At 50.9% G+C, this 24,020-nt stretch overlaps 1 protein-coding gene across 2 annotated transcripts in view; it reads left to right on the top strand.

The window, feature by feature from the left end:
- Window positions 1-24,020, top strand: part of VWA5B1 (von Willebrand factor A domain containing 5B1) — a 65,633-nt gene that overhangs the window by 9,245 nt on the left and 32,368 nt on the right. Inside the window, exons 2-8 of one of the 2 annotated variants that reach the window (XM_030805413.1) lie at window positions 7,292-7,456; window positions 9,539-9,691; window positions 11,023-11,293; window positions 14,211-14,350; window positions 15,265-15,396; window positions 16,049-16,173; window positions 20,015-20,191. In XM_030805413.1, the coding sequence (XP_030661273.1) occupies window positions 7,318-7,456; window positions 9,539-9,691; window positions 11,023-11,293; window positions 14,211-14,350; window positions 15,265-15,396; window positions 16,049-16,173; window positions 20,015-20,191 (1,137 nt within the window). In that variant the 5' untranslated portion in view covers window positions 7,292-7,317. The remainder of the gene's footprint in view (window positions 1-7,291; window positions 7,457-9,538; window positions 9,692-11,022; window positions 11,294-14,210; window positions 14,351-15,264; window positions 15,397-16,048; window positions 16,174-20,014; window positions 20,192-24,020) is intronic. The other variant, XM_030805414.1, reaches the window with a different exon arrangement.

Genomic DNA, 24,020 nt, shown 5'->3' on the forward strand with positions numbered 1-24,020 from the left:
GAGAATCATCTGGGAGGGATCAGGCCAGGGTGAGTGTGAGGGTGAGGGTGCGGGTGAGGGTGAGGGTGAGGGTGAGGGTGCGGGTGAGGGTGAGGGTGAGGGTGCGGGTGAGGGTGAGGGTGAGGGTGAGGGTGAGGGTGAGTTGCTTCCAGAATGGCTTTGCAGGTGGGAGGAACATGTTTCTGGGACAACAATGTGCTGGGGATGCAAGGGAAAGGGTAGATTTCAGCAATAAGATCAGAGTCAGGGTCAGGGGTTACTAAAGCAGATGCTAAGCAGAGGCCCATGGGACCTTCCCAGCTCAGACCTGGAGGAAGCTAAGGCACAAGGAGGTTAAGTAACTTGCTCAAGAATACGCAAAATGTGACTGGCAGAGCCCAGCAGAGTGACTGGGCCAATTACTATGGAAGTGGCCATCCCAGGGACTCTAACCTCAGGCAGTTCCCCAGAGACTGGGACCTAGGCACCCCTAACCACTACCCCACGGGCAAGTTTCTGCCTTCCCAATCTCTTTCTGAAAAGCAAATATCCCCCAGCAAGAGGGGCATGAGGGCCTTCTCCTTGACCCCAGGAGCCCTGACACAGCCCCCTGCCACCTCCACCTCCCTTGTGATGGCTGAAGCCAGCAGGGCCCCAGCACTCTCTTCCCTCCGGTGCTCAGCATGAACTGGGAAGCAGCCTGAGCGGGGGAAAGAGCAGGCTTTGGAGTCCGGGCTGGTTTCCATTCAGCTTGGCCACTCTCTGGCTGTGTGATGGCTTTTGGACCTCTGTCTGATCCTGGAAATTGGGAGTAGGTATATTAGCAATGCCTGTAAAGCACTAGAAACTGGTAGATGCCCCTATTCAGAGTCCCTCGTCCAAACCAAGCACAGTCCAGGGAGCTGGAACAAGGCAAAGGAGGAGGTGCAGCCATTGCTATTTCAGAACTCACAGCCCCATGGGAAGATAAAGCCATTGCAGATGAGTGGTTACAGTGCCACAGGATGTGGGGTGTGATAGACAAGGGCCCAAAGGCTATGGAAGCCCCAAGGAGAGCGTGTCTGATGGACTGGAGTGTCAGAGAAAGAGAAGGCTTCCTGGAGGAGGTGGATCTAAGCCTTGAAAGATGAACAAGACTTTGAAGGCAGAGGAGGCAAAGGGTGGCAAAGGACCTGACATGTTCAGGGCATGGTGAGAGAGTCAGTGTGTTTGGAGGAAGGCGAGCATGTAGAACGTGGAGGGCGGTGGCAATGGAGAGAGATGGGGACCCAATGGGGACAGCCTTGAATGCCACACTAGATGTTTGACTTACTCTTTTGGACAAAATCAATGGGAAGTCATTATGCTCAGGAAAAATGGAGGGGTGCGTGTGTGTGCGTGCGTGTGTGTGTGTGTGGTGACAGAGGGGACCAGAAGGGAAACAGCCTGGAGGTTGAAGGAACAGGTAGGAGATGATACAGTCTAGGGGAGATCAGTGAAGCAGCAGCAAGAGGAAGAGAGAAGACAGGATTGCAAGACTCGCTCAGGCAGAGGTGACAAGGCTTGGGGGAAGCTCAACGCAGGAGATAGTGTACCCTCATGTTTAAGCACATGGTTCTTCTGCTTTGGTTTACTCTTAGCCTCATTGTTTACTTGCTGTGTGGCCATGGGCAAGTTGCCTCACCTCTTAGAGCCTTGGTATTTTCATTTATCAAATAGGGATACTAAGAGTACCTACCTCCGAGAGATGCTGAAAATCATATATGTAAAGCACTTAGAGTGATATTTCATCCATTCAGCAAATACTTATTGAGCATCTATTATGTGCCTGGCGCTACACTACGGGCAGTGGATACAGCAGTAAATAAACTAAAACAAAATCCTGGCCCTCACGAGGGTTAGGAGACACATTAAACAAGATAAATAAGCAAGATATACATTATGTCAGATGGTGATAAGTGCTAAGGAAAAAAACAAAGAAAGGAAGCTGGAAAGTGTTGGAAAGTTGCAATTTTAGGAATGAGTGAGTGGTCTTGAAGATGGAACCATCACAGATGGTATGTGAAGTTCAAGGCATGGGAGTGGAAATGCACACTGAGCTGGGAAGAAAGCAAAGGTTGCTGACATGCAGGATTCAGGGGTAAATGCCCAGGGTGTTGATGCACTGTTCCCAAGGATGCTCGAGTGACGTGAGATGACGGCAGGGCTTGGCGAACAGAGGAAGTCATGAGCCAAGCGCCAAGTGTTGACTAAAGGAGTATGATTGAGACCTTAGAGAAGGCAAGCCACAAGGATGGGATAGCCAAAAGGCATCAGCCCCCCAAGGAGAAGGGTTTTGACAGGAGGACAGAAAAGTGACAGCCTTGGAGCAGCAACTGGGACCAAGGACACAGAGAGTCTCAGGAGAGGCACAGGATCTGGGGGAGTTTGCTAGCCATGCAGGGGCAGCTGTAGAGGACACAGGGGGAGGTTTGGAGAGGTGGGCAGTGGCCAGGAGCTGACTCAGGGGCACAGAATTACAGAGCTTCCCCCGTGGGTTGACGGCCTGTTACAAGATGGGTGGCACCTATGGTGGGCAGGAAGGGTGGGTTTGGGCCATGGTACATAAAAAAACTGGAATGGGAACCCGACAGATTGAACCTCTGTAGCTTCTCTGTGGAGCCGCCCCTGACCTCGTGGCCAGAGGATATCTCTCCCTCAGCGGAACCCATGCAAAACCCAGAAACGACCAGCCTGGCATTGTGATGACATATGGATCCACGCATTCATTCAACAAATATGTTTCACCCCTTTCTGTGAGGGCAAGCACAGTTCAAGGTACTTAGGATGTATCAATGAGAAAAACAGGCCCCAATCTCCGCCCTTGTGGAAGGAAGCAGATGAAAAGCGATAAATGCAATAAATGTTTTCTACATAAGACATTGGAGAGACATGCTACGGAAAAAAATCCAAACAGAGCAGGATGAGGGATCTGAAGGAAAGGAGGAGAGGGGTTCAATTTTAAAGCAGGTTTTCAGGGCCCTTCCTGAGAAGGTGCCACCTGAGCAGATGTGAAGGGGTGAGGGATTGAGCCACGAGCACGTGCATGTCTAGAGGCTGGAGTGAATCAATTAAGGGGGTGGTCAGAAGGGAAACCAGCAGGGGCTCAGATCAATGGGGGCTTGAGGGATGTAGGGGCCATCAGGGAGTTTGAGCCATGGAGTCACACAACTAGATCCTTATCTTCAAAGGACGACTCTGACTGCTCCACTGGGAATAGACTGTAAGGGGAAAATGTGGCTGCTGCAGTGGGGATGACAAGAAGAGGCCAGATCATGAACTTCTACCTTTATTTACTGGCTGTCTCTTCCATTAGTATCTCTACTCATGCCTGCCTGTTCCCATTGCATCCCCAGCACCTGGTGTCCTTCAGTGTCCTTGGGAGGCTGCTGGCACTCATTCATTCATTTCACTTTAGAAATATTTATTGAGCACCTATTATGAGCCAGGCATAAATATGAATAATGTCCTGCCCAGAAGGACAGCAACTATTTGGGATTTATCATCTCTAGGCCATCACAAAAGTATTGGTATTTAACAGGCACACCAGGAACCTCCTCTAAGCCATATAGAACTCTTAGCATCCAGGTTTGACCCAACGTTTCATCAGGAAAACACAGTCCAGAGCCTCAAATCATTCCAATCTTTCTCTGTGCCTCTTAGAGAATATGAGAGGGGATCCAATTTATAACTTCGGGCATCCCCTCTTAAAAATCCTTTTTTCTTGCCCTCTCCAGTCCTCCCTTCCTTGTTCTTTAAAGCCCTCCCTCCCTCTTCTCCCCTGGCCCCTTCTGCCAGCTCCACTCAATCCCTTTCTGGTTTCTCTCACCTCACCAGCTCTTTTCCAGATGTAGCATCCCAAAAGTCAAGGAACTGGGCAAAGACATGTTGTGTGGAACACTGAGGAAGGAGGTGGGGAAGGTAAACATAGTGTTGACGCTCACACACTTGACAAGCCCCACTCACACCAGATACCATTCCTAAGACTAAGCCCTGGCTTCCCACACTCTGACCCAGAGATGCCATGGCCTCGTCCCTGTCCCTGGGTGTTCCCTGTGGCCCGCGCCCACCTGAGGCCCAGGTTGGGACAGAGCTGGAAGGGAAGACACTCAGCATAATCTACTCTGGTCCTCATGGTCCCCATCTCTCATGGGGATGGCCCCGGGCCCCTCCAAGGAGAAAGTCCTACACGAACATCCATTTACCTGTGTGCCCTTGAGGCACCCCAAACCCACATCCAAAGCCAGCACACTCCCTTGAGGCCTCACTGTCCTCATCTGCAGAAGAATAATACCTTAGAAGGTTTTATGAGGATTAAATGAGATAATGTATGTGCCTGGCACATTTTCAATGTTTAATAAATTCCAGCTGTCATTGCTATGACCTTTCCTCACTCCCACATTTCTCTGCTGCTAGATTATAAACTTCTTGCCATTTGGGCTGGGTCTCATCTTCGTACAGCCAGTGGCTAATTCAGGGCCTGGAATATAGTAGGTGCTTATCAATGCTGGATGAATTGATAAAAAATTTGCATTAACCAGGCCCCCACAGGATTTAAAGTTTATTCTTTCCAAGGGGTTCTGACATTCATTTTTTTTTTTGTAATATAGATTTTGGTTTTTTATTTGCGTGCATATGTGTGTGTGTGTGTGTGTGTGTGTGTGTATGTTTTTTTTTAAATAATTCCAACTTTTATTTTAGATTTAGGGGGTACATATACAGGTTTGTTACATGGATATATTGCATGATGGTGAGTTTTGTGGTGAGTTTTGTGGTATGACTGATCCCGTCACCCAGGTAGTTAGCACAGTACCCAACAGCTAGTTTTTCAACCCTTTCCCCACTCCTTCCCTCCCCGACCAGTAGTCCCGAGTGTCTATTATTGCCATCTTTATGTCCATGAGTAAACAATGTTAAGCTCCCACTTACAAGTAAGAACATGGGGTTTTTGGTTTTCTGTTCCTGCATTATTCACTTAGGCTAATGGCCTCCAGCTGCATCCATGTTGCTGCAAAGGACATGGTTTTGTTCTTTTTTTATGGCTACATGGCAGTCCTAAAGGGTCAATGGACAGCGTGGGTAGACTGGGTTGGATAAGATGCCTTCAGCAGAATCTCACTGCAAGGTGGACTGGAGCTGAGGTCTGGGATAGCTGCATGTCTGGATGCTGGCTCCCTAAGGCTTCGTTCCCCAATCAGCATTCCAGACAGGAGCAAACCAGGATGCGGGGAGGGGGGGTGGGGGGAGCAAACATTGGGAGGCGGATACGTGGCTCTGTCAGGAAATGAAGGCCACCATCTTGTCCTGCACTGTCACCCCTGCCTCCCACCCCCTTGAAGTTACCAGGTTTTGCTCTGGCCACCAGGAGAGAGATCTCCTGAGAGAAGGCCACTTGGGGAGACAGCAGCTCCCTCCCGGCTCTTTATCTGCCTGCTGCTGTCAGTCAGCCCAACAGGAGATAAGCCCAGAGCTGTCTGGGCCTGAGCCCAGAGGGAGAGCATAATTAAAAAGCCACTGCTGGCCTGGCGGGGCGCCGGGGTGTGGGGGAGCACCTGAGGATCTCAGCTGGGGACATGGAGAGGACTCAGGGGGAAACAGTCCCTTCTTTGAGAAAGAGCAGGGTACTCAGCACTCATTGAACAGCCTTGCAAATAAAGGGCAGCAGGCTACCAGCCCAGGGAAGCTTTGCCTGGCACCTACCCCGCAGACAGGAAAAACAGAGGGAATCTGACCTCAAACTTCTATCCCACACCCTTCATTTGACTTCGCTTCCCATTCCCACCCCACTTCTTCAAGGCTTGTGATTACTTGGGCGGGGGTCTTAGGAGGCCCTAGATCATTGAGACATGGTCCTGAGAAGTGCTATGGAGGCCTTCATGCTGCAAGGATGAAAGCCATGCATTCTCTTATTCATTCAGTCAACACAAAGGGGGTTGTGAAGCCAAAGTCCAATCAAGGTGAAGCCAAAGTCGATGTGGCCCATGCCCACGTATGTAGGTAGCGCCTATGCTCAAATGGGAAACAGAGAGTAACAGACATCGCTCAGAAACAGAACGCAGCAAAACAAATGGATAGAGATACTCTTGGGGAGAAAAACTCAGCTCTGTGGGGGGATGACAGAGGATGCTGGGCACACTGGTCTGGCCTCCCTGCAGGGGGGACTCAAGTTGACCATGAAGGATGAGTAGGGGGTTACTAGTTTAAAAATGGGCATGGGTGGGCCTTCCAGGTGGAGCAGCAAGCACAGGGATGGAAGGAACAGGACACGTGTCCGGAGTGGAAACTACTGAGACCCACAGGGTGTGTTTGGGGACCGTGGTGATGCTGGGCTGGAGAGGCCAGCAGGGGCCCAACCCCATAGAGCCCCAGGCCACCTTAAGCTTTGGTTCTCTGTCCAAGGAGCAAGGGAGCCCATTGGTGGGTAGAAGAGGGTAGTGGGGTAGCAGAGACCCGTCCAGTTTATCTGTCCAGAATGTTTGTTCTGGCCAGTGGGTGGAAGATGGATTCTTGGGCAAGAGTAGATTCAAAAGGCAGATCAGGAGCTGCAGTCCAGGTGGAGGTGGTGGTGGCTTGGGACAGGGTGCTGGTGGCCATGAAGGGAGGATGTGGATGGATACAAGGGCTTTTCCAGAGAACGGGTCTTGGCAATGGATTGGCTGTGTGTGTGTGTTGCGGGTGGGGGGTGGGAGGTGGTGAGAAGGAGGTGCAGGAATGACTCCCAGGTTTTAGCCTCTACACCTGGAAGAATGTGGCTCCCCTTACTTTGGTGACTATTGGGGTTGGCCCTCACCTACCAAGTGTTCACTGCAGTGGGCAGCCTCACTGAAGTCAGAGAAGGAGGGACGTGGTGAGCTATTCCAATGGCCTCATTCTGCAGAGGCAGCATCTGAGGCTTAGGGATTACTGGACACACAGAGGATGGGGTCAGAGCCTGAGCCCCTCGACTCCCCTCCTCGCATGGTCTGTTGGGGAGAATTCCAGGCTGAACGTGAGGCTTCCTGGGCTCTAGGCCTGACTATGCGCCAACGCTTTGAGTGAATCCCAACAGGTCACATGCTTTCAAGCCTCAGTTTCTCTACCTGTAAAATGAAAGGAAGAGAATGGCCACTTCTCCTCTTCTCAGGGGAGATTGGTAGTTATCCTGCGGTCACTTCCTTCCCAGGAACTGGGAAGTTCTTGGGGAAAATGAAAACAATGATGTTCTGATTGCTTGGGGGTGTCTGAAATGGGAAAACTAGGTTGAGGGGACCTGGGGGAGCCTCTTCCCACTTCCTGCCCTTCCTGTGTCTCGCAGGTTCTGAAGGCTGAGTAGCCAGCGGGATGCCCGGCTTGCTGAATTGGATCACGGGGGCAGCCCTGCCCCTCACCGCATCTGATGTCACCTCCTGTGTCAGTGGTTATGCCCTGGGCCTAACTGCCTCCCTCACCTATGGCAACCTGGAAGCCCAGCCCTTCCAGGGTAAGGACACCTGCTGGGGACTCCCCGGGACCACCCCTCCTCCACATTGAATCCCTGTCTTGACATTTACTCGCTGACTGACCTTAGGCAAGTCATGCCACCCCTCCAAGTCTGTTTCCTCATCTGCAAAATGGTGAGACTATTTCTGCTTTGCAGGCCTCAAAGCTAATAGCAAGGAGGGTCAGGATTTGAGCTGAGGTTTGGATTCAGCCCCAGCCAAATGTCCCCGCACTTTTCTTTTTCTTTGAGACAGGGTCTCATTCTGTTGCCCAGGCTTGAATGCAGTGGTGTGATCACGGTTCACTGCAGCCTCCACCTCCCAGGCCCAAGAGATCCTCCCACTTCAGCCTCCCAAGTAGCTGGGACTACAGGCATATGCCACCACACCTAACTAAGTTTTGCACTTTTTGTAGAGACGGGGTTTTGCCATGTTGCCCAGTCTGGTCTCGAACTCCTGAGCTCAAGCAATCCACCCACCTCGGCCTCCCAAAGTACTGGGATTACAAGCATGAGCCACAGCGCCAGACTGTCCCCACACTTTTACAGTCCGCAAGGCACACTGTCCACAGGTCAGTCCCACACTTTCTCCAGGGAGCCTCACGAGAGGAGAGGCATCAAGACTCAGTCAAAGCCAGGAGCCTCCACTCCTAGCCATGGTTCTTGCTCTTATGACCCTGGGGAAGCTGCCGCCCCCCTCAAAATCACGATGCTCCACTCTGCTGTCCAGATGCCCTGGGTTGTGGCAGAGCAGATGAGGTAATACAGAAGGCAGGACTTTGAGGACTGAGAAACCATCTGTGAATATGAACCATGGTCAGGGGTGTGGAGTCACACTGGCCTGCCAGAGTCATTTGTAAATCAAACTCCTCTCCTTCCACTTCAAGAAGGGAATTGTGGGAAGGCTAGGAGGGCACCAGCCAGGATTCCCTTCCTATCCGCAGTGATGGGGCCTCGTAACCACCAAACTTCATGTCTTTTGTCACCAACTTTTGGTGACCAAACCTCAGCCCCACCTGACGTTCCGAAGCCCCTGCAGGGCTGCCCTGAGGACCAACACTACCCAAAGGGAGCTGCAGGGAAACTTTCTTCCCCTTAGAAATCTCCTGGGCAGGGCAAATGGCCCTGTTCCTGTGTTCAAGGAAACCTAGAGAGGGCGACTTAAATTAGGATCCACCTGCGGACTCACGGGGCTAAATAACCAAATAACTTCCAACAGCCCTTTGGCCTTCCACATGCAGAAGGAACAAGTGCCCCCATTTTACAGATGAGGAAACTGAGGCCCAGAGGGAGTGGAGGTCGGGGTTTGTGAGGGGCTCACCCTGGACCCAGCATTGTGCTGTTCCGATATTAAAAGGGTAGATAAAATAAGACCTTAACACTGTAAATGTGATCCCCAGCTGCCAGCATTACTCAGAAGCTGCTTAGAACTGCAGGATGTCTGGCCCCACCCCAGAGCTACTGAATCTGAATCTGCATTTTAACAAAACCCGAGGTCATTCGTGAGCTTCTCAAGTTTGAGAAGCACTAAGATATAATAATGTGTGGCACGTGGTTTAATAAATGATGCCTATTTTTTCAATTCTCACTACAACCCTGGGAGTTAGGCTTCATTATCCCCATCTTACAGGTGGTGCTGGGAGGCCTGGAGAAGCTAAGTGTCTTATCCAAGGTCACCTGGCTTGGAAACATGACGGGGCCTGGATTAGAACGCTAGTCTTCCTCTAAAGCCCCAATCTTCCATGACACCGGTGGCAAACTTGTGGCCCATGAACAAAACTGACCACATAGATGTGCTTTATGAGGCCCACACAAGTCCTACAAAAACCCATGTTTTCACTCTCTTGGAAAATCAGAAGTTCTGGCCACACCAGGCTCACACACCTGCAAAATAAGAGCTGGCCCTGCCGCTGCACTTACCCACCTGGGAGGTCCCAGTCTGGCTCTCTGCCGAGGCCTCTCGGCATCCACTAAGTGACAGTGGGCACCACCCAACTAGCAGGCCAAGGGTTCAGCTTCCTTCCAGGCAAGGGGTGTGCAGGGTGGGCCTGGGGCACCCCACGATGCTGGGCCCTGTTCCTACAGGCCTCTTCGTGTACCCCCTGGATGAGTGCACCACGGTGATCGGCTTTGAAGCAGTCATTGCTGACCGTGTCGTGACAGTACAGATCAAGGACAAAGCCAAGCTGGAGAGTGGCCACTTCGATGCCTCCCACGTTCGATCCCCAACAGTCACAGGTAAGACCAGAAAGGCTGCAGCGGGACTGGGGTTTGGTCAGCCAGAGGCTGCCTGGGCTGGAGCCTCAGGCCGACTGCAAGGATAGCAGTGGGATATGAGGGAGAAAGAGCACTGAACTAGTCAGGAATCCTGGACGGAATCCTGTGCCACCTTGGGCCAATAATTAACTTCTCTGAACCTCAGCTTCACTGTCTGTAAGACAGAGGTAATTGACTTTCTGTTGTCACCTCAAAAGTGTGAGGATCAAAGGAAGGGAGGCAACAAAAGGATTTTAAAGGTCTCTCTGGAGAACAGAATAACATATCTTTTAAGTTCAGAGGCTGTGGGACAAGTCACACCAGGATTTGACTCCCTTTCCTGTTGCTCACAAATGGTGCGAGCTCAGAGAAAAAATTTACCCCCTCTGTAAAATGGAATAAATAGCTGTCCTCACCCGATGCTCAACCAGGATAATGCATGCAGAGGACTCACATCACAGTAAATACTCAAAACGTGGCTACTAATGCCTGCTACTGAAGAAACTGAGGCTCAGAGAGGGAGAGCAACTGGCTCAAGGTCAGTAAAAGACAGCTGTTAGTGCCTTTTAGGCAGCACGTCACACAGCCTGTTAGTGGAAGAGCCAGGGTTACAGCATAGACCAGGTATAATAGAATGTAAGAGAGTCTTACTATTGGGTCTACGATCAAGGTGAAGTTTGTTCACGTGGTTATTAAAATGTTCGATGAGCACTCATCCTGTGTAAGGTGCAAAGTTGTCCCTGAGTTGTTATGATTTATCACAGTCTGAAAGGCTAGTTAGGATCTGTCTAGGAGTAACCATGATGGGAGCAGGGGGTGGAAAGTGGCTGTGTCAAGAGAGGTTGTGATGATGTTAGAGGAAAAGACCAGCCCAGATCAGGGACCAGGGAGGTGTTCATGGAGGGGTTGGATGGGTGGGTAGACTGGCTAATTAGGGATGAAGGAATGGGTGTTTTGATAAAAGGAAAAGCATGAGCAAAAGTATGGATCCCCAAGGTGGAGGATGCTTTGATTCGGTTCTTGGGGTGGGAAGTAGAGTTTGGAGGATGAAGATGTGACCCTCTGTTGGGGGTTTTGTGAGTCCAAGTTTTCCACTCTCAGCAAAGTAGAGTGGAAAGTTCACAGGCCTAGAGTCAGACGCATGGGGGTTCAGATCCTGGTTCAATGGGTTGCTTATTCACAAGTCACACCCTCAAGCTGAGCCTTGATTTTCCCATCAGCAAAATGGGGCCACTCACACTTATCACAAGAGCAATCTTAGAGGGGATCAGAGATAATCTATGTACAGCCCCTGACGCCAGCCTGGCACTTAGGGAACATTCTGCAAGAGGGGGTTTCCATCGCCCCTCATTCCTGCACACCGGGAAAGGTGACCTTGGACGAGGATTTGGAGCGGATCCTGTTCGTGGCCAACCTGGGGACCATTGCCCCCATGGAGAATGTCGCCATCTTCATCAGCACCTCCTCGGAGCTCCCGACGCTGCCCAGCGGGGCTGTGAGGGTCCTTCTGCCGGCTGTCTGTGCCCCAACTGTGCCCCAGTTCTGCACCAAGAGCACTGGCACCTCCAACCAACAGGCCCAGGGGTAAGGAAGCCATGCCCAGACCAATCAGAGTCCCAGGTGGGCAGCAGAGAGTGCGTCAGATGACATCAGTAGGGGATGGGGTGGGGGGAGACAGGGAGGAGATGGGGAGGCTCTGCTGTACGTTTGCCACCCTCTGAGCCATTTGCTTCTCCCCTGCTCACTTTTAGAGCACTTAAAAATATCCCTGAAATGCCCCTGTAATGGTACTGGCCAGAAGTTATGAAATTTGGACAGCTTGGAATCAGCATTTCCAAGCTGTCCAAATTTCATAACTTTACTCAAGAGGTACTTTCTGAGCACCTAAGATGTGCCGGACACTGAGCTGGTTATTAGGGATAGAGAAGGAGAAAAACCAACATGTTTCCTGACATTTTGGAACTTGGTGGAAGACCATTATCTAACGAATAACACAACTAATTATGTGACTAATTATGTACTGGAATGTGTTATTGAGTGAAAAGTACAAGGAAGGCGAAGTTTATTGGGCTAAGAGTATAAAAGAGGGACCCAACCTGGGGGGCCAGGGGCGGGGCCAGGCTCCTCCAAGGAGTGGTGTTTCAGCTGAGAACTGAACGATGCGGAGGATGTAGTCACAGAGAGGAGCGTTCCTGTGGGCGACAGCAGCAGGGACAAAGGCCTTGGGGTAGCAAGGACAGGGCCCTGGAGAGGAACAGAAGCACAGGTGGCACGCGATGAGGCTGCAGAGGCATTGGACGCCCTTCGGCCCTGGCTAAGACTGCGTTTCTCACAAAAGCAACAAGGAGCCATTAAGAAGGTTTCCATAGGATGGGGAGGGGAACATGACAAGCCCAGTACTTGGACAGTTTCTCTGTCCTCCCCTGGTGGTATAGGAGGGAAAAGGTGGTGGGTCACAGTCACTTACAACTGAGATCATTTTCTATGAAAATAAGTGCTGTGGGGGATGGAAGGGAACAGAGTGGGACGAGTGCTATTTTAGCTCCAATGCACAAGAACTAGGCATAATTTGTGGCCTGACCTGGATGAAGGGGGCAAGCCATGGACATAGTCTAGAGGGAATATTTTGTGCAGGGAGTCACAAGTGCAAAGGCCCTGAGGCAGCAGCAGGTGCCATGTGTCACGGCGGCAGCAGAAAGGCCAGTGTGGCTATCGCAGAATGAGAGAGGAAAGGAGAGAGGTCAGATGGGTGGTGACGAGGGGGATCATGCAGGGCCCTGAAGGACGACACTTGGCACAACAGAGAAGCTGGTGGCATAAGCCAGTCTCAGGCCAAAGAGACCCAGCCTGTGTGTTGTCTTTGTAAGTGTTGCCAGTGATGATGAGCCTTGTGCATTTGAAAGGCAGGGCCTAGCTAGGACATCGGGACCTCAGTGGATCAGAGAACAAGAGGCTCAGGTGGCCCTGATGCCACTGAGTGGGTCCTAATACGCTTATTCCTGCCCATTCCATCAGGCAGAGTTAAGAGTGACACTCTTGGAAAAGACTGCCTCAAACCCCTGTGAATCTCAAAGGAGCTCAGAGAGAGTGACACAAGACAAAATTCAAAAACCAGATGATGCCAAGTGTTAGTGAGGAGAGGGGGATGCTTGTTCACTGCTAATGGAATTGGGAATGGGGACATCCACCCTGGAAAGCAATCTGGCAATCCTTGGTGTGGCCTTTCACCCAGGGATCATGGAGAAATTCTTTCACAAGTCCAAAGGGAACACGGACAGGGATATTCATGGTGGCGCTATTTGTGGATGCAGGGAAGCTGAGCTGGGAACAAGTACAATGTAATGGATGCCCCCAAGTGACATCAAGTTAGCAGCAAGGACTTGGGTTTGCAGCCACCTAGAGTTTCAAGACAAAACATTGTGCCAAAAAAAGTAAGAGATTGAAGGAGACTCATAATATACGGCAATCTCGTCAGCTTAAAGCACAATCACACCCAAATGCTGCCACGTATTTTACAAGGATGTGCGCCTACGGAAGGACATAGATTAAAGCCCTTAGGGGGTGTGCCTGTGGAGACAGAGCAGGATGGGAGATGGGGTGTAGATTGCAAAGAAAGAGGGTCCTGAAACATGATCATTCAGCAGGTGACAGACACTTGGCTAAGCAGTTGCTCCTGGAGTCCTCGAAGCAACTGCAAAGTATTGTCCCCATTTAAAGGACAGGAAAACAAACACTTAGAGGAGAAACGACTCGCAGGGCTTGCAGCTCACAGAGACAGAGAAGAGATTCGGGACATGGTGTGACGCAGTACAAGCTCTTTCTCCATGGAGCCAGACAGACCTAGGCTAGGAGATCTGGGCCAAGACTCTGCCAAATCTTAATCGTGGGAATGGAGGCTGAGATGGGCAGATCACAAGATCAGGAGATCGAGACCATCCTGGCTAACATGGGGAAACTCCGTCTCTACTAAACACAAACAAAAAAAAAATGAGCCGTGCGTAGTGGCGGGCGCCTGTAGTCCCAGCCACTCAGGAAGCTGAGGCAGGAGAATGGCATGAACCCAGGAGGCAGAGCTTGCAGTGAGCCGAGATAGCAGCACTGCACTCCAGCCTGGGTGACTGAGCGAGACTGCGTCTCAAAAAAAAAAAAAAATAGTGGGAACTTGAGCCAGTCACCTCACCACAGTGAGCTTCAGATTCCCTGCATGGAAAGTGGAGATCCTGACATCTCCTCCCAGAGCTGCGGTGAGAACGATGTGAGCTACCCCTCGGGAGCACCGTGCCTGCTGCCTGGCCCAGCTTGGGTGCTCCTTGGAGGTGGCTGTGCCTTACATCAGAATCCAGGCTCTCCCTGGGGTCAGGTTGAGTGGGAGAGTATGGGTCTGGGGGCCCCCTTGGTGGGCTGGGCTGCCTGAAACTCATCGTCCTCTCCTTGTCTTCTTGCTCTGGGACCCTGCTTCCACCCTGTCTGGTCTCCTTTCCTTCTCCTGGCCCTTTTCCAGCAAAGACAGGCCCTTTTCCAGCAAAGACAGTGCCTGGAATAAGTTGTGCCTGGCAACTCTCCTGAACACCGACGTGTCCAACCCCATGGAGTATGAGTTCAACTTCCAGCTGGAGATCCGTGGGCCATGTCTGCTCGCAGGTGAGAGGGAGACGTCCAGACGGGATGGGAGGGCTTCAGGCCAAAAGCCAAAGGCTGCCAGGGATGGGACGGGGGTGGGAAGGGAAGCCAACTGGCCCAGATGGCAGACCAACTAAAGTACACAAAGCCTGTGGACCCCCATTTCCCATGGCCCCAACAAGCAGCCCAAAGATAAGTCCCTTCCCGGGATGGATTTCAAGGCAACCAACTTTCACCCCAGTGGCTTCCTGGGAAGAATGTCCGTGGGGAATGGTGGCCCTTGGTCCTCTCCTAGAGGCCACAGCTCTAAAGCTGCTTCCTGGTTCTCACTTTGTCTGCATGTCAGAAGCACCCAGAGAAACCCAAACATCCTGCATCCTAGATCCCAACCCCCAGAGATTCTGGGGTGTGTTCCAGGTGTGGAAACATTTAAAAGCTCCCCAGGAGATTCTAACATGTAATCAGGATTAAGAACCATTGCTCTGAAGGTTCTCCCCACAACCACTCAGAGCCTTAAAAGGACACTAGGATATGGTTTCTTGTCAGTGCGTGCTCTCCTAGAGCAACACTGCATTCCAGTGTGAGGTGCATTGATGGAGCACCCATCAAAAAAGCGCCCTCCAACGGAGCACTGGGAGCCATCTGCTTGGCAGCATGCTGGGGGCTGTGCGTGCCCTGTAAGAATGCAACTGCTCCGACCCCCACTAGATCCTGAGTTCAGAGCAGGAAGAGCCATCAGACACCATCTATCTAAGCCTGCATTTTACAGGTGGGGAAATTGAGGCAGCCTGGCCATGGTCACACTGCAGGTCAGGAGCCCCTAATGGGGCTGGCATGTCACTCATCTCTGGCCTGGATATTGGTGTGCCCCAGCGAACTCCTCTCTCTCCTGACCTCATGAGCCTATATCCCCCTTGCCTTTCTATGCCACTCAGGGGTAGAGAGTCCCACACATGAGATTCGTGCCGACGCCGCCCCATCTGCCAGCTCAGCCAAAAGCATCATCATCACCTTGGCCAACAAGCACACCTTTGACCGGCCTGTGGAGATCCTCATCCACCCCAGCGGTACGGTGCCCCACAACGGGCCCCTGGGCTGCCTGTGGGAGAGAGGAGGTGCTGATCCTGTGGGGACAGAACACGTGGCCCCCTGCCCAGCAGCTAGCTAGCCAGCGAACGGGTCGGGGGGGTGTGGCCAAGGAGAGGAGACCCACTACTTGCCTTCAGGGAAAGTTGGCTCTAGCTGGTGGAATCGAGTGTCTCCTGCCCTGATTCAAGCTCCAGAGGCCTAGGGTCTCATCCACCCATCGGGGCACTTTACTCCCAGGCCAACTGAACAGAGGATCTTTGAAACCCAAAGCTCAGTGAGACCCTGGAAATTCTGTAGCCTCAAGGAGAAATTCTTGTCTGCTCAAGAATTCACAGAATGTCGGGACCTAAACACATCAGAGAGTCATTTAACCCCATCTTACTACCGTTTTACAGATGGCTCAACTGAGGCCCAGAGAGGGGCAGTGAGTCACCCATGGCCACTAGTCTCCCCTGCCTCCCAGCTAAGGAGTCTTCCCAAGCCCTACACTGCTTCAGGCAGCCAGGGCTTCCACCCCGCTTCCAACTGGGAGTCCCACCCCTGTGAGAATCTTGCACCTAAACCAAAGCCCCCAGCATCCTTCTCCTACGATACCTGGCCAAGTGCTGAAAGTCAATCTCATCTCTGCAGAGCCCCATATGCCCCATGTCCTGATAGAGAAAGGGGACATGACGCTGGGAGAGTTTGACCAGCACTTGAAGGGAAGAACAGATTTCATTAAAGGGATGAAGAAGAACGGCAGTGCAGAGCGGAAGGTGAGGACAACCGAGGTGGGGAGCGGATAGTGGCAGAGTTGGGGTGGCACTGAGGCCTGGTCTCCACTGAACAGTGAGGTGGGGAGGTAACCTGCCTGAGGTCATCTAGCAAGCTGGAGGCAGACACGAGGCAAGAAGCGTTTCCTTCCGTGGGCCCCGGGGCACTGCAGGGCACTTTCAGATGCCCCGTCATCCCGGCTCTATTCCCGCCTCCTGCCAGATCACCTTTCTCCAGGACCTAGCAGGTGCCTAAGCCAGGAAAATTTATATATGGTGGCAGAAATGGCCTTGGCCTCCTCCAGGCCTCTGCATCCCCAGGGGGGCCCAGGACCCTTCAGCTCCTTACCTCCTGGACCTCCCTTACCCACCAGCTGAGTAGCCTCTTGCTCTTCCTCCCTCTGAGGCCCTTGCTTGCTATGACATAAAGGACAAAGGCAGAGTGGGGAAAGCGTGAGAAAGATCCTCTCCTTCTGCTGTCCCTCACCTCATGAAGCTGCAGGACAAGGAGGCCTGGCCAGGGGGCAGGAATGGGAAAGGGAACATTGGAGGCTGAGCGTCAGCCACAAGTCACACCCCGTGCTCTGCCTCCCGCTCACGGTCCTGCACACTGAGCCAGGTCCTGAATGCCAAGATAGGTTTCAGAATGATGGCTCACCTCTTTCCATTAGCCCCCTTTTTAGATGAGAAAACTGAGATGTAGCACCCAAAGATCACCAGTAAGCTGGAGGAAGGGAAAGACTGTGATCTCAGAAGTTAGATTTGGTGACCAGGAGGCTAAGGGATGAGAATGGATTCTGTGGGGGCAGTTGAGCTGGATTTCACACCACCACCCATGCTCTGCCCGCCTAGCTGGCACAGGGCAGTGGCAAGGTGGGGAAGTGGACAGAGACCCCTCTGGAAGCACATGCTCTCCCAGAGGTGCCCCTCAGCCATACGAGTCAGTTGGGAGAAGAAGCTGGAGCCGGGGGTCCTCAGAGTAGGGGGTAGCAGTGCCAGAGGTCCCACTGAGCTCTGAGAACTGCTGCCTGTGGGCCAGTGGGGCCCAATGGGCCTCCCAGGCCTGGGGCTGGCTGCCGTGCCTGCCAAGCCTTAAATAATTAGCTCGGGGATGGCAGAAGCAAATGAGAATTAACTTGCCACCTTGGGTTGGTTATGCAAATAGCCTGTTTTCTCACAAACTCCAGGGATGACAGCGATCAACCCACAGCTGCTAAGAAATGATGAGTTTATTGTAATTGGATAATGGCAGCTTGAGGAGACATTAGAGAATCCTGAGCCAGGGCACCCACCCAGTCCCTCTGAGAGGCAGATAAGGTTTCTGGAGGTGGCCTCTCTCACTGGCAGATGTGGCTGCTGCTGCCTAGGGCTCTGTCATCAAAAGAGCCAGTCTGGGCTGTGGCCTCTGGTGGAGGGGCTTCACGTGGGAGACAGACAGTGAGATCCCTTGTCAGGGAGAAGAGTGGGTTGTGGGTATCCACAGGGTGAACATCAATCAGGAAGAGTGGGTGGGACAAGCTGTCAGAAACCCTGGTTTAGCAAGGAGAGGGTAGATCACATAAAAGGGCACACCACGCACGAGAGACAGAGATGCCAAGAGTAACAGAGGCAAAAAAAAAAAAAAAAAAAAAAACACGAAAAGATGCACACACAAGTCGGTGGCAGACAAAAAGGCCCACACAGATTAATTCCCTCACTTATTTATTCAACAAATAAATCTTAGGGGGTCAATACTGAGAATGACACAGTCTTTATCTTCATGGAGCTTATATTCTGGGATGGAAAGACAGAGGAAAAAAAGCAAATCAGGCTGGGCGCAGTGGCTTACCCCCATAATCGCAGCACTCTGGGAGGCCGAGGCAGGCGGACCACAAGGTCAGGAGATCAAGACCATCCTGGCCAACACAGTGAAACCCCATCTCTACTAAAAATACAAAAACTAGCTGGGCGTGGTGGCGCATGCCTGTCATCCCAGCTACTCGGGAGGCTGAGGCAGGAGAATTGCTTGAACCAGGGAGCTGGAGGTTGCAGTGAGCCAAGATAGTGCCACTGCACTCCAGCCTGGTGGCAGAGCGAGACTCTGTCTCAAAAAATAAAAATAAAAAAGCAAATCAATGAGCCAGATCTGTTTGGAGAGGGCTGATATGATCATGAGTAGTAGGCGCTGGGTGTTCTTTAGCCGGGTGTCAGCAAAAGCCTGTCTGAGGATGAGATCTAGCAGAAGACCAAGAGCCCAACGTGGGAGGAATGGATGGAGAGGGCACAAGGGGTGAAAGAGCAGGAAGCAGAACAATGGTGACCTGCTTGGAAAACAGGAAGAAGGTCAGTGTGGCTGAAATGTAGGGAGCAGAGTGGGTAGAGAGGATGTGGACAGGCAGGCAGGGGTCAGGCCACAGGGGGCTTCCTAAACCATGGTTCAGAGTATTCAGTGAGGGCACTGCTTGAGCAAGAGAATGACAAGAACAGTTGCTCTGGCTGCTCTCTGCAGAATGGACCACAGGGAGAGAAAAGTTGGACAAAGAGTGCAGGAGACTATTGCAAAGGTCTAGAGAGAGAGACAGTCCTCTCCTGAACATGGGCAGTAGCAGTGGAGTCAGAGAGACGTGGACGCGTTCTGGCTGCATGTTAGCAACAGGACTGGCAATGCTTTGCTGCAGGATGGAATGTGTGGAGTGAGGAAGAGAGGGGAACCGAGGACAACTGTTAGGCGTTTGGTTTGAACAACTGGGTGGGTGGTGATGTCATCTATTGAGATGGGGAAGGAACCCAAATAGACAGAAACTGAGAAACAGACACAGAGACACGTGTACACACAGAGACAGCCAGATAAGGAGACAGAGAGAGAAAGTCGGGGTGGAAAGTGAAAGCAGCATGAGAACAAAGGAAATGAGATTCTGTGTGAAGGGGAGGGGGGGCAGCAAGGGGAAGGGTCCTGGCAGGGCCAGCTAGGAGGCCACATAAAAGGATAAACACCAAGGCTCTGTCCTTCCCTTAATCTTTACTGATCCATCTCTGGACTAGGCCCTATGTTAAATTCTGGAGATGTAAAAGAAGCTAAGAGATGACCTGCCTTCAAGTATAATAGCAAACAAGTTGACAGGAGGCAGAGATCGGAGCAAAAAACTATTCAGTATGAGAAGTGCCTGGGCCTCCAGGACCAACAACAGCAGCACCAGCAATGGCAATGATGGCTGCTGTTTAGAGACCATTGCTGTCTGCCAGGCAGCCAGTTTCACAAGTACATTGAACCCATGCAACAACTCAGTGAGGTATGTCTTCTTGTCCTCATTTCACGGATGAGGAAACTAAGTAATTAAGTCCACCTGGAAATTGGGGAAGCCTTTCCAAACAGGTAGAATTTGAAGAGTGAGTAGGAATTTAATAATGGTAGAGAATTGGTAAACCAGGGAAGCCTGGTTCACAGCCAAGACGACCCAGAGAGCAGTTTACACACTGAGTGTAAAAGCGAGAGACCATTACTCGATCAACGGGCTTCTCGTGTCTGTGCTGACTCAGTTCATCCTCACAACCACCCTGAGAAGCGGACATTATTTGCCCCATTTTACAAATGGGTAAATAGAGGAGGGACTCGCCCCCATATCACACAGTTGGATGGTGACAGAGCTGGGATTCAAACCCAAGTCCTTCTGTCTGCAAAGTCCATGCTTGCTGTTGCAACCCATGAAGGTCTAGCAAACAGAGGAGCTGAGCACAGGCAGTCCGGAAGTCTTCCATGCAGAGCCTGAGCAGGATGTGGGTGCACGGTGAGTGATGGGGACCAGCATGAGTCCCCAGGAATACCTCTTGACCCCCTGATTGCCCAGAGTGTTCTTTTCTCTTCCAGACAGAAATCATTCGAAAACGCCTCCACAAAGACATTCCCCACCACTCCGTCATCATGCTCAACTTCTGTCCCGACCTCCAGTCAGTCCAGCCGTGCCTGAGAAAGGCCCACGGGGAGTTCATCTTCCTCATTGACAGGAGCAGCAGCATGAGCGGGATCAGCATGCACCGAGTCAAGGTACCTGCTGAGAGGACCCCTACCCTGGGCCCAGGGCTCCAGGGGAAATCAGCTGTGCGCCCCCAATCCAGCTTTCGCAGCTCTTTCTGTTCCAAGAAACAACTTTTAAAAATCAGTTTAAACAGAGTCACCCAAACTCCATTTGCGTCCCCATAAAAACATGAAGCGGTGTGAGCAGAGGCTGAGCTGGCATCCATTTATAAGGGATGAAGTCATCCATAGCTGTCCTTTGCATTCTACAAACTTTAGCTAAAACACCCCAGTAGGTACTGAGTGGAGCATGGTACAGAGGAGAGAGGAAGGGAAGTAACATTTGCTGAGGGTCTGCTATGTGTTGGATACGGTGCTAGCCACTTAATGCGAAGCTTGATATCTAATCCAGACAATAATCTTATGCGTTTGATCCTATTTTTGCCATTTTCCATATAGGAAAGCTGATCTTGAGAGTTTCAGTCACCTGCCCAAGGTCACGTGGCCACTGTGGTCTAAAATTAAACCCATGTCTACCTGACTGTTCCCACCACCTGACATCAGAGCTTCAGTGGACATGGCCCCTGCCATCAAGGAATGTGCAGAATTTGGTAGAAAAGACTTGGTTTCTCTTTTTTTCCAAATGCCTAATAGGTGCCAAGCCTTGCCCTTGGCCATCTGGAAAAACAGCAGAATGTAAACACATTTGCTGTCCTCAAGGAGCTGACAGTCAAGAGAGAGGCACAGGCCTGCTAGCCAATCGGAATACATGGGAACTTGGTCTCCCTGTTAAGGAGAGCTCCTCAGGAGGGTGGAAGCAATGGTGATAGAATCCTCCCCCCAACAATCCAGATGCATTTCACCTGCCCCCTGCCCCACCCCCAGGAGATTACTGGTCTCCATTGTGGCATTATCCAACATTCCCTTATATTTTTGATTGTGCAGATGTCTGTCTCTCTGGAGTTATGAACTCATTTAGGAAAAGGGTCATCTATCCTCTCACCTCTCTTTTTCCATGGGGCCTAGCTCTGTGTTTATGCATAAAAAACCTTCCATCTCTTTATTGATCCGGGTAAAGGATAACTGAGTTCAGGAGAACAAGGAAGGAGGGGGCAAAAACAGAGTGGGGATCTGCCATCACCTGAAATTTCATATTTCCCCCTAGTTTGTTCCCAGAGCAAGCTCTTGTTTCCAGGGCAGCAAGCTCAGCAAGGAGAGGAGGGTTGGGTGGGATCTGGGATGCCAGGTATCTCCGCAGGTTTGTTACAGTTGTTTTGAAGTATGTCAGAGGAGTCATACATGGGACCCAAGTTCCTGTTTGAGGTCTCATGACACAGGGGTGTAGGGCTGATTGGCACCTTCTTCCCCAACCTGCCCACCATCAAAGGCAAACATTGGAATGAGAAGCTGTCCTCGGTGCTGGAGTGCTGAAGCACGCTCAAGGCCTCTGTGGCCATCTGTATCCCATTCCGCATCTTTATCACTTCATAAGATGTCTCAGTTACCCTAGAGCATCACAGAAGCATAAACCTAAAACATGCCTTAGGGAGCATTTAATCCATTTTCCCTCCACTTTCCAGGTAAAGAAACTGAGTTGCCAAGAGGCTAAGTGCTTTTCCCAGCATCGCAGGGCTAGTGAGAGAGCCTGGGCCTTCTATACCTTGCTTCGGAGCTCATTTTCCTTACATTGCTTATGGAGAATTATGCATACTCTTCCACTAAAAAATTCTCTTCTCTGATGATGTCATCTCTGCTGCATGGCATCATGCCAAAAGCAACACCTGGGTTCCAGGGCCAATTCTGCCACTGATTTGCTCTGTGGCTGTGGACAAGTTGATTCTCAACTCTGGGCTTCATTCATGCTTTCTGTAGAGTGAGAAGGATTAATTTAGGCAGAGTGAACGTATGTCACATGTCCCTTGGCTCCCCTCTCCCAAGCCTAGGTAGACATCAATTCAATAATTGGTCATGACTTTTTTTTTTCCTGCTGAGCCTGGACTCAGTCTATATCCTTCTCATCCCAGTGTTCCAGGCAGTTACTACCAGTTAAATGGAATTAGTTCATAAATGGAAATCCACTTCCTGGACTGAAAGCCTGTCCAATCTTTGCATTCCGGAATTCTCTGACAATAACTTTCTCTGGCTCTCCTTTCAGTCCTCTTTCTCCTTGGAATCTCTCCTGCCCTTCTCCAGTTCAGCTCACTGAGCTCAAGGTCATGCCTGCACAAATGGCTTTGCATTGGTGCCATCCATTCTGCTAAACATGACCCTTTTAGAGAAAGGCACAGAAATTACTCAGGCTACACACCCCTTTCCCCACTGACAATGAGGCCACTGGAAGGTTGCTTGGGTCCTTCATTGTGACCCATCGGGTTGAAGTTTTAGGAAAATCTAGGCTCAGGGAGGAGGGAGAAAATAGAAATCCAAACAGCTTATGCCAAAGGGGAAAGTCCGGCCAATTTAATTTCCTGCAGCTGGTCTCATTCTTCAGCTGCCACTTGCTGCCAAAAACATGGCTTTAAAAATTCTAATAGGTGTGAGCAGAGACAATCTGTATGGATCAGCAGAATCTCCTCCTAGCAGGAATATGCATTAGTGACTAATGAAAAAATAAGCAGACATTGACTTCTTTTGTAGAGAAACCAAATGTATTGACGCAAGCAATGAAGAGAGATTGAGAGAATGTTAATGTTAATGTTTGCAGGGTGGGGGATGGGATTGGGGTGTGAGTATGTGGAGCCTGGAAATCTGTGTGGTGTAAAGGGTGCCAGAATCCTCTTGCAGCTGTTTTCTTCTAGATCATGAAGGATGACGGCTTCCCTGAAGCCATGCTGAGATCCCTGGGGTACTATCAGTAAACAAGATGGGGGACAGACCTTCATTCTTCTGCCAAGGCAGAGCCAACAGGAATAAAAATCTCAGAGCTGTGGGTTTTTTGTTTTGTTTTGTTTTGTTTTTGGAGATGAGTCTTGCTCTGTTGCCCAGGCTGGAGTGCAGTGGTGTGATCTTGGCTCACTGCAGCCTCCGCCTCCCGGGTTCAAGCGATTCTCCTGCTTTAGCCTCCTGAGTAGCTGGGATTACAGGCGCGTACCACCACGCCCGGCTAATTTTTGTGTTTTTAGTAGAGATGGGTCAGGCTGGTCTTGAACTCCTGACCTCATGATCTGCCTGCCTCCACCTCCCAAAGTGCTTGGATTACAAGCATGAGTTACCATGCCCAGCCAGAGCTGTGTTTTTAAAGCCTCTGTCATTAGTCTTAGGTTTTGCAATCCATTGCAATTCCTTAGCTCTCCTGAGCCTCAGTTTCCTTATCTGTAAAACAGGGTTATTAATATTAATATAGATCTCATTGGGTTGATAATCACAACCATTTACTGAGTGTTTACTATGCACCTGGCTGAGGCTCAGAGGGGTGACATAACTTAGAACGTTTAGCACATAGTAATTGCTTGATATTTATCATTGCATTGTATCATAACCATCATCACCACCATGATCATCGGCATCATCAGTTTTGCTTCTACCGTCACCTCCACTTCCCTCATTGTCACTATTTTTTTTCAATCTACCTTTATCAAGATCTCCTGGTGGGGCATAGTTACATGGGTTATGTTTAGTGTCCATAGACTTTGGAGGCAAAGTGACATGGCTTTGAGTCCTGACTCCATCATTTACCCTCTGGATGCTCACCAACATGTTACTTCCCCTCTCTGTGCCTCAATCTTCTCTTCTATAAAATGGGGAGAATAGCGTACCTGCCTCGAAGGGTTATGGTGAAGATCAGTGAAGTGAAGCATGTAAAGTACATCCTGTGTACCTGACAAATACGAGCTGAAGAGACTGCCCCTGAGGATATGTC

This window comes from Nomascus leucogenys, chromosome 24 (genome assembly GCF_006542625.1).
Source record: "Nomascus leucogenys isolate Asia chromosome 24, Asia_NLE_v1, whole genome shotgun sequence".
Classification (NCBI taxonomy): Eukaryota; Metazoa; Chordata; class Mammalia; order Primates; family Hylobatidae; genus Nomascus; species Nomascus leucogenys.